The sequence below is a fragment of the Mangifera indica genome, chromosome 7 (genome assembly GCF_011075055.1).
Source record: "Mangifera indica cultivar Alphonso chromosome 7, CATAS_Mindica_2.1, whole genome shotgun sequence".
Taxonomy (NCBI): Eukaryota; Viridiplantae; Streptophyta; class Magnoliopsida; order Sapindales; family Anacardiaceae; genus Mangifera; species Mangifera indica.
This window is the reverse complement of record NC_058143.1, coordinates 5,398,807-5,409,270: the sequence shown is the minus strand read 5'-3', so window position 1 is coordinate 5,409,270 and position 10,464 is coordinate 5,398,807. Positions and strand designations below refer to the sequence as shown.

Here is a 10,464-nt window from a genome sequence, read left to right as displayed (position 1 = left end):
CATCACTTGCTTCCTTGAAATCTACTAGTAAAAATTACCATACCTATAAGAGATAACTAATGATTCAGAATAAAATTATATATACAAATATTTTTTACTAACTTACCCATATTAACTAAAGTGATAACACATGATTGAGTGATGATATTAGTTTACTTTTCTCTCACTTTATAAGAAATATTTGTATGGATAGTATTAAACTCCATGAAACATAAGAAAAAATTAAGAAAACTAATTGAATTTACTAATAAGTATACTAATAACAACGTATCGTTATGCGATTAAATCATTTTAAATTAAAAATAAAATAAAATCTAATTATATAGTGATATATTTTTATTAGTACTTCATACATAAATTAATTCTCATTATTAATGCACAGAAGCTTAATTATGAAAAATAATGCTGACCTAGGGGTGTTAATAACAGTTCTTAAACCTCAGGGAGGCAAGAAAACAATCCTTTCGAAAATTTTCTCAGGTAGCAATATAAAAGGTCCCTATAATTATGTTTTAGTTCAAAGGTCCCCCAAAAAATACAGTTTTGCTGTTTAACCGGGCTAATTATAAAAATAACTGAAACACCGATAAGCATGACCAGAGTAAAAAAAACAGAGGCACTGTTCCCTTGCTGACTGCCTCCTCGCCTGTCGCTCTCTCTTTAAAAACCTACCAGCCGCCATCGTTTCTTCGCCTCCCTTCTCATCATCATATCTTCTTCTTCTTCCTCCATCATAACTCTCAGTAAGCATTAGGGTTTCATCTGCAATGGAAACTCTTTTCTCTACCATTCAACCCACTTTTCTTCCATCAAAATCCACTGTGTTTTCTTCATCAAATCCTTCTCCTCTTCTCTTTCATTACACCCCCAAACCCTTCTTCAAAACTTCGATTTCTTGCTCCCTTAGCCACTCCACACGCCCTCCTTACATCCCCCACCGCGTCTCCGAACCCAACTACGTCCGCATCTTCGACACCACCCTCCGCGATGGCGAGCAGTCCCCCGGCGCTAGTTTGACGTCAAAGGAGAAACTCGACATCGCGCGCCAGCTAGCGAAATTGGGCGTGGACATCATTGAGGCGGGGTTTCCGGCTGCATCCAAGGATGACTTCGAGGCGGTGAGGATGATCGCTAAGGAGGTGGGGAACGCCGTCTCAGACGATGGTTATGTGCCGGTGATTTGCGGGCTGTCGCGGTGTAATGAGAGGGATATAAAGACGGCGTGGGATGCCGTGAAGTATGCGGAACGGCCCCGTATTCACACGTTTATTGCGACGAGTGGTATTCATATGAAGTATAAACTAAGGAAGAGTAAAGCGGAGGTTGTTGAAATTGCGAGAAGTATGGTTAAGTTTGCGAGGAGTTTGGGTTGTGAAGATGTTCAGTTTAGTCCTGAAGATGCTGGAAGGTTAAATTTTTTTAACGCTTTTAGTAATAGAAAACTTTTTTTAAATTAAAAAAAATTAAAATTGGGTAAGATTTTTTTTTTAACACTAATTTAGTAATGGAATCAAACTCCTTTTCAAAGGCCTTTTTTTTTTTTTGTGAGCAGGATGATGGCGAGTAAAATTGTTCATGTATGGTTTGGTTCTAAGAGGAGGCTAAAACCAGCCACGTTTTCTTTGTTTTTCTCTCTTTTCCTATTCTAAATTTGACTTACCCAGTAGTGAAATTCTTTTATCCAAATTGTTTGAGCATTGGGATCGGTTATCACTTCACTGAATATAAAATTTTGAAATGTGGATTTGATGTTCTGAGTCGATCTCAGCTTTTGTGATTCTGGACGTAAAGATCTTGATTTCAATTCGCTTGTCTTGAAACAACTGTAGATTAGTTCTTTATCGTTTGAGTTACCTATTGTGAATTACTGACTGTGATTTTTTTTTTGTGAATGATTTTATGTCTTTTTTTTTTGTTGATGTTAGTGGTGACATGATTTTTAATGTTATATTTGGGTCATTAAATCAGATAGTTTGGTGGGAATCTCTTGAGTTATGTAAGTGGGCTAATTTTATTTCGGCTGTAAGTATTCTGTATATGTGGTAATATAATTTTTTTTTAGTGAGAAGTAGAGATATTTTTTTAATTGAGTAGTTTGTTGAGAATTTAGTGATTTGTTCTCTGGTATTTGTAATGACTGGCACCTTTAGTTTTTTGAATATACTGGTTCCTTTTGATGCATATTTTGGTGTTAAAAAATTTATTCTAAATTAGAAAGAAAGATTATGGTTCTGATTTTCAGAAAGGCCGAAGTAATTTACTAGTCAAAACCTTCAGTATTTTTGAATATACTGACTACTCTCTCTGCTTATTGTGGTGTCAAAGAATATATTCTAAAGTAAGTTGTGTGGCTTGGATTTTTAGATGAGTAACTTAAGAGCAAGAAAATTGTGATTTCAGTCAAGTGTTCAGCTGAGAGGAGTAATGTAAACTTATTTTACTTTTTCTGAAACATATTAATATTATTAACATAATTAATGACTCATTTAAAGTTCCTTTCTTTTGTGTTTTTTTCTTCTTTTCTGCTAAGAAACTAAAGAACTCCTTTGTTATTGAAAAGCTTCCTGTAAACATGGTGATGCATGTTTGTTATTTTCTATTCTTTGAGAGTGATGTCACTTATTCTTTTTTCGAATATACCAGATCTGAGAGGGAATTTTTGTATGAGATCTTGGGTGAAGTTATTAAGGCCGGGGCTACCACACTTAACATACCAGATACTGTTGGTATAACCGTGCCAAATGAATTTGGACAATTGATTGCTGACATAAAAGCCAATACCCCGGGAATCGAAAACGTTATTATTTCAACACATTGCCATAATGATCTTGGACTTTCTACTGCCAACGCTATAGCTGTATGTTGTAATTTTTTTTTTTTTTAAACTGAATGCATGGGGCACCATGATAAATTGCACTCACACCTCAGTTCATGTAAATTCAGGGGGCATTTGCAGGTGCTAGACAACTGGAAGTAACAATTAATGGCATTGGTGAGAGAGCTGGAAATACTTCATTAGAGGAGGTCAGTACATTACTTCATACAATAATTTGAAAATTTCTCAGATTTTTTTTCAATTACTAATAATTAGTCTCATTTTATGGAAGAAAAATATGTAGGTAATATATGCAATGTTGTAAAAGGAAAATCATTACCATTTATATTAGATGTTATAAAAATAAAAGAAAAAATACATATGTGTTAAATAATTGCAGAAGAAACTGTTAGGCTTAGCTGAGAGTTACTGTTTACATTTCCAATTTATTGAGATAGCCTACTGATCAGGTTCATACTTGGTCCGTCTTGCCAACAGGAAGAGGAAGGGTTTTTTGTCTTTTAACTGATTATGGGCTTTCAGTGAAGGTTGCTTTACTCAGATTTAACATAAAGAAGCAGGTCAACTTAAATAAGTTGACTAAGATACTTCAAGCTATGACTAATGAATAATTCATTGGCAGACCAAAATTTGATGCTCCAGAATGCATGTGCTTTATATTAATCAGGCACTCAATGACTTAAAACATTTGGTAAATTGGGCTGGTCAATGCCTTACAACATTTCTACATAATCATGATTGGCTCGAAAAATTTATTTATAATTCTCCTTGTGGTGTGCCATAATTTATGAATCCATCATCCAAAAACTACTCTAAACAGTCAAACCTTCCTATTCTGTTTCTTCTTTTACCTAATTGGGTTGTTGCAGAACTCTAGATATCGAGTTTTTTTTCCTTTTGTGAGGGGGAGGGGAGGGGAGGGAGAGAGGGGGAGAGAGAGGTAATGGTTATCATTTTCTTCATCAAATAGCATTTATATGGCTATCTGAGTATATTTAATCAAATTTTGTGCCATTCAAATATACTTATTTTACTAGCATTGAAAGCATTTTATTCTTGCTTCTTCTTCCTTGTTATATTTTTCTCTCCTCCTAATTTCTTTTTTTTTTAAATAGTTTTTTTCATTTTTTTTTCAACTTATTTACTTATTTTGATATCTGTCCTGTAGGTTGTAATGGCCCTTAAATGTCGTGGTGAGCATGTATTGGGAGGTCTCTACTCTGGAATCAATACTAAACACATTGTTATGTCAAGCAAGATGGTATTTTTTTTCAAAACATGACTTGAACCTATTTTTCTTGTTAATAAAAGGGTTTAAATTATATGTCTAACTTATTTGCTTGATAATTTAGGTAGAAGAGTATACTGGGCTGCATGTGCAGCCACACAAAGCTATTGTTGGAGCTAATGCTTTCGCTCATGAAAGTGGTATCCATCAGGTTTGCGTTATTTAACTTTCTTCATGAAAAAATTTGTTTTACTTGCTGTCTCATTATATTTATGACCCACCCTCGTTTGTCTTCTGCATGATAGCTCAATTGTGTCTGCTTTATTAATTGACTTGGTCTTTAATATTTGGGCTATATACCAGGTCAATTATAAGTTGTTACAAGCACAACATAGCTTATACTTAATATATGTAGAGCCATTTGTGTCCTTGCATTTCATTTTGTTCATTTAGTTAACAACCACAAAACTTCTTATACCTATGAAGTTTGCTTTGTGGAAGATTTGCGTTGTATTTAGGTAAGGTATCTTAAAAATTTTTCGCCATTGTAGGATGGAATGCTAAAACATAAAGGTACATATGAAATTATTTCCCCTGAAGACATAGGACTTGAACGATCCAATGAAGTTGGTATTGTCCTTGGAAAGCTTAGGTATGGTTTTTAACTCATCAAATGCTTAATTTTTCTTTTGGGTTGTAGATATTTTTTGTAATTTTTTTTTTTCCAATTGTTGAAAAGTATATCTTAGTTTTTTAATGTTTGAAAAGAATATATGTTACAAGTATTTAGTATTTTATTAATACAGGATTGCAAATGTAACCATGATTAGAATTTCCATCATTAATTGTTATTCGGCAGGTGTAGGTTTGACAAACTCCTGAAAATAGCAGTCTGCACTTGGCTTTAGTGAAACTGTTTAAGAATTGACAGTAGTTCATTACTTTGATGAATCATATAGGATCTTGAGATAGCTTAACATATATCTCACACTTACTTTTAACACTTTACTTCCTAGCTTAAAGGTGGTAAACTAGATTTGAAATGCTAAATTTGGTGAGGTAAAATTGCACCCATAAGAAATATTCTTAAAAATTTCAGTGTCATGCATTCCATTCCTTTTATTCTCCAATGGAAATGAAAAAATTGATCTATATAGGTTTCCCTTGTTTTAGCATTTAAATACACTTCTTTGTTAGCTGGTTTAGGCTCTCATAAATGGACAATCAAGGATTTTAAGATATTAGCCTCTTTGTATGAGAAGATAAGACTGCATCTCTTGATTTTGTGCCTGTTGTACTTGGCTTTGTATTTTATTGAATTGGGTGTTACTATAGATATTTTCTTGTTCTTGGCTTCTTTATGCATTAACTTTTTTTCGTTTTTATATCTCATGTAACTATTTTCTTATACGAAAAAATTGTGTTACAGTGGACGCCATGCTTTGAAAGACCGTCTGAAAGAAGTAAACAAGGATTTAGATTTCTGTAAGGTTTGATTAAATCATCTTTCACTTTCTGATTATGGATTAACACTTTTTACTGCCTTTTTTTCAGCTTGGTTATGAGCTTGATGATCAGCAGCTTGGAAATATATTCTGGCGTTTCAAAACTGTAGCTGAACAGAAAAAGGTTAAATTTTAACTCATGATAAGATCTGAGTGGGTTGCTTTTATAATTGAGTCTGTCATATATTATTTATGCAAATGTTTGCTGGTGGTTGCACAATTTGTAGTTTTGCATTGTAGAATTGGTTTATTTTAAGACAGCAACTTCTATATTTCAAGACTAGAAAAAAGTGTTATTTGAGGCTTTATAATAATTACAGGGGAGCAAGTTTGCCTCGTGGCAAAGAAAGTGGATCATTTCTGCAAAGCTGCACATGTAGATGCAAACTTGTTTCTATTTTTTTTTCTTAATAAATACTTACTGTCATCTCTTTTTTATGGTGTTTCAGAGAGTTACTGATGCAGACTTAATTGCATTGGTATCAGATGAAGTTTTTCAGCCAGAAGTTGTCTGGAAGCTTCTTGATTTACAGGTAAATTTATCTGCTGTTTCCTCATTCTGTTTGATTGCATTTTTGTCGTAGAAGTATTTTTTCTCAATTGGTTGGTCCTAGTAAAGAGGAATAAATTGATAGATGATGATTAGAGCAACATCTAGATATGTTGAATGATTGTTGAGCATATCAAAGAAGCAGCAAATCAAGGAGATGACAAAATTTGAAATTCTAATTATGATATGAACCTTGGGAAACCACACTAAAAAGTAACTTTTGAGATTGGAGGGTCGTACCAAGTCATACTTTCCGATGTGAGATTCAAGTCCTATACTTTATAGTTGAGATCGTAAATTATCATCAACCTCCTTCTAGGATTGAGTTGATATCACTAACCCTATGAGTATAAAAATACTAACTCACCTCCCTTGGGGTTTAATGAACTCTGTGTTAGTCTCCCCTAAGCTCAATTAACAAATGACAATGATAGAAAAATAAAGGATACATTGTGTGATTCCTTCTCTTAGAGCCTTGGAAAAATATATTTATTTTGGAGTCTCTTTTACCCTATGTTTTGCTGCTCATGAATTCTTTCAATAATATATCAGGCTATTGTCTTTAGTCTCCAAAGAAAATGAGATTCATATTTGTGCTTAATCTCAAATGGGCTTCTAATGTGGGCTTGTAAAAGGGCTGAGTGGGCATAAGGTTAAGGCACATTATGGGATTCAATGCCTTGGATGCCCTTCTTGCCATCAACCACTTTGAAATATTCATTTCAAGCTTGAAGTTTTAAAGACATGCCATGAATTTGTGAAATTGCTCGTGTGACTTGTTTGACACTGGCTGCCAAAGTGAAGGAAAAGCATGTGGCCCCCTTCTTTTGGACTTGATTTGCAAATCTATGTGTTTGTTAAAATGTCACTTCTCAACTCCTTTGTGTGTTCTTGAAATTGTTATTCATTTTTTTTAATAGAGGATCTTGTATTGTGCTACTTTTTTAAAATGGTATTTTGTGCTTGTGTTTATTTTTATGCTTCAATGTTATTTGGTAATAAATTTTGGGTGTTGGCATTATTGAACTTGGTATTTAATCATGGGTGTAAGGATTTGAGTCATATTTAGGTGGAAGAATCAAAGGATGTTTTCTAAGCTAAGACCATCCAGGGAATGAAGCTTTTAGTGCTGTCTAATCTCTTCAATGACACCAATTTCTTACTTTCTGCTGTGAAAACCCAAATGATTTATAGGCTTTGGCATCATCAGTTCTTCATCACCTTGCCCTCAGTTAAATAGAAGCTTAGTCTATGTTCAGAAGATGCAATTTCCTTTTGTGAATTGTGCTTTTGTATATTTGCTTAACAGTCTGTATTAACTGGTGCTTGGAAATATATGTTATAATATCTTCTTACAATTTATAGTATACATTGGAGAAGAAAAAATTCAGCCTATACTAAGCAAATTATTTTACCATTGACATGTTATTTGGACTAGAGAAATAAATCTGGGCAGCTAGGAAGCACTCAAGGGAAGTTATGAAATATGGGCAGTCATGAAATGGGCCAGTGTAAAGGAGAGATTGAGGATAAAGAGAAGGGAAGAAAATTTTAACAAATTGCTAATGGTTTCCAGCACCTCAAGATGGCTGGAATTGGGCGACTTTGGCTCTTTGAGTTACCGATGTTTGTGTATTTGTTGTGTTGTTTGCTATTTCTTGGTTAAAATTGGCTGAATTCCTGATAGAAAGAGAGATTAAGGAAGAAGAGAGGGGAAGAAAATTTGGGTTTATGCAACTTAGTTGTGGGCAGCTTTAGGACTGATTAGGCAGGTTTTCAGTGTCTTGAATGTTTGGAATTGGGAGGTCCCGGCTCCTCAGAATAGTTGATTTATACTTGTAAATACTCTTTTATCTATAAAATCGTTTATGTTTGTCTATTCATTGTGTTGTTTGTTGTTTTTTGGTTTAAATTCGTTCCTAGCTAGGGCTGGACTCAAACCAAGCTGGATTGGTATCAAAAGCCCTTTTGGCTTGAATTCATTTAGTAGTTTTTTTTTCATATTTATGGGGTCTTTGTGATAATAACCGTAATAAAAATAGTAGTTGAACTGTTATTATTGTTTCATCCTCTTGTTTCCATGTCTAATTGTTTTTATTCTAGATTTAGCCATCTATGAGTTAATGTGATCAAGGCAATTTCATAAGATTCTGTATTTTTCACCCAACGAGCAGGTTACCTGTGGAACTCTGGGTCTTTCTACAGCAACTGTTAAGCTCATTGGTGCTGATGGGAAAGAGCATGTTGCATGTTCTGTTGGAACTGGGCCTGTTGATTCCGCTTACAAAGCTGTCGATCTCATCGTGAAGGTTTGATTTTAGTAATTTTTTCAACTATATGAGTCTTGGGTATCGTATCTATCTTGTATCTACCTAAACTGTAATTTAAGATGTCGGTGTGAACATTCTTTCTGGCTGTGTGTATTTGTAAGGTATTCTGTGTAACTTCTGGAAAACAAAAAAACAATGAAATTAGGGTTTTTTTTTTTAATTTTATTTGAGTTGAGATGAATATGAGCTCTTGATACTTTACAGGAACCAGTGACTCTTCTCGAGTATTCAATGAATGCGGTTACAGAAGGCATTGATGCAATAGCCACCACTCGTGTTCTAATTCGTGGAGACAGAAATCCCACATCAACTAATGCTCTAACCGGTGACACAGTTCAACGAACCTTCAGGTATTGGATTTACTAGTTGTTGGTTTCTCCTAGTTGGTGTATTCATTCTTCTACCAGGTGATTCATACCGCTTAACTATTTTTCTTCTTCCGAACTCAGTGGAACCGGTGCAGGAATGGATATTGTTGTCTCCAGTGTCAAGGCATATGTTGCTGCTCTAAACAAGATGCTAGGCTTTCAAGATAAGTTGCCGTCAAACGTTTCTGAAGAAAAACAAACTCCCGTGGCTGCTTGAAATGATACGGAAATTTCCCAGATGCGTTTGGAAATAGGATCAAGCCTCCTTGTTGCTGTGTTAAATTTTTGTGCAAGCTTGGAGCGAAGCTACCTTGCACTTGGGGCACGGGTGAAATCATATAAGGTTTCAACCCAAAGGTACATCAGTTTGTTTATAAGCCTGGACATTGGTAGTGAGTTTGGTATAATTTACATTTTGGTTTAATCTAGTTATCACTTGTGAAGAACTCAAAAACATTTTCTAGATCAAAAATAAATTTGATCTTTAAGTTGGAGACCACAATATACACTTTTCTACTCATAGTTATCTGCTTATAAAATAGGATTGAAGTTGAGTTCAAACGGATGAATGAGTTTGTTTTCATGAAATAAATGACTCTCAGTCGATCCAATTATTTGAATTTAAGTTGGTTCAAATTTAGTTTAGTGTTCATTTGATTTCTAGTCAAGTTTGAGTGTCGGGTAATTGGTTTCAAATTGATTTTTTTAGATTTGAATCAATTTTGAAATAAAGCTTGATTGGCCTCAGAGCATATCTAATCCAACCCTAATGTAAAATAAAAATAAGAAAAAATGGAATATTATGGGGCAAATAATCTAATATTTTGGATTATATAGCCATTTATGATGATAGATTGCTTCTACATGAAGCAAGAAGGAAAACCAATAAACAAAAATAATGAAGAAGTTGAAAATGAATCATATTTGATGGGGACACAAGTCATGCCTTTAGAATAAAAAATATTTTGAGATGGGCAGTTTTCATATCAGCAACAACCAACTTTTCTATGAGAATTCCCATCTAAAATGGATGGAGGAAAACCAGGAAAATAAAAAAGCAAAATAATAATAATAATAAAAATAAAAATAAATTCAAGTGGTCCACTTGGTGAAGACCAATTGTATTTATTTTATTGTATAAAAGTTGTTTCAACCTTCCAACTTGTTTCCAACAATTGTACAAGTCTCCTATGTGGCTGGCCTGAAACATGTTTCTCCCTTCAATTTTTGGACTTAAATTTGAGGGCATGAGAAGTATAAATTCAGTTTTGAATGAGATTAATATAATTAAATGATTTTAAATTATAAATAAAGTAAATAAGATAATTTAGTTACATTAAAACATGTTATATTGTATAAATAAATTATTAAAATAAGTTAGTAAATGTAGAATTATATTTTGAAGGGCAAAAAACTATTTCTCACCTAAGTTTTGATGCAAACACAAATGCATACCCTCCTTAGATCAAAAACCAAAACATCTATTTATGAATTAACTTCCATTAAAATTTTCAATTTTAGGTAAGAGTAAAATTGTTATTTTATTATTAACCCTAAAATCCTAACTTTCATCCCCTAGATTTGAAAAACTAACATTTTACCCCCATTCTCAAAGTTTGAAAAGTTAACATTTCATCTCTACGGTTT

The 10,464-nt window shown here is 33.6% G+C and overlaps 1 protein-coding gene across 1 annotated transcript; it reads left to right on the top strand.

The window, feature by feature from the left end:
• Positions 1-599: 599 nt before the first annotated feature.
• Positions 600-9,311, top strand: LOC123221270 (2-isopropylmalate synthase 1, chloroplastic-like). The gene is made up of 12 exons (XM_044644067.1): positions 600-1,408; positions 2,644-2,857; positions 2,944-3,024; positions 4,005-4,097; positions 4,189-4,275; positions 4,616-4,716; positions 5,494-5,527; positions 5,619-5,693; positions 6,019-6,102; positions 8,294-8,428; positions 8,654-8,799; positions 8,899-9,311. Exons 1-12 carry the CDS (start codon positions 768-770, stop codon positions 9,032-9,034), a joined length of 1,827 nt encoding a protein of 608 aa, XP_044500002.1. The 5' UTR covers positions 600-767; the 3' UTR covers positions 9,035-9,311.
• The last annotated feature ends 1,153 nt before the right edge of the window (positions 9,312-10,464 follow it).

What these genes read in the sequence shown, in the direction of transcription:
- LOC123221270 (XM_044644067.1), top strand. Translation starts at nt 768, where the DNA reads ATGGAAACTCTTTTCTCTACCATTCAACCCACTTTTCTTCCATCAAAA. An exon ending in CTGTAGCTGAACAGAAAAAG is followed by an intron (nt 5,694 to 6,018) that starts GTTAAATTTTAA and finishes ATGGTGTTTCAG; the next exon opens with AGAGTTACTGATGCAGACTT. An exon ending in CTGTCGATCTCATCGTGAAG is followed by an intron (nt 8,429 to 8,653) that starts GTTTGATTTTAG and finishes GATACTTTACAG; the next exon opens with GAACCAGTGACTCTTCTCGA.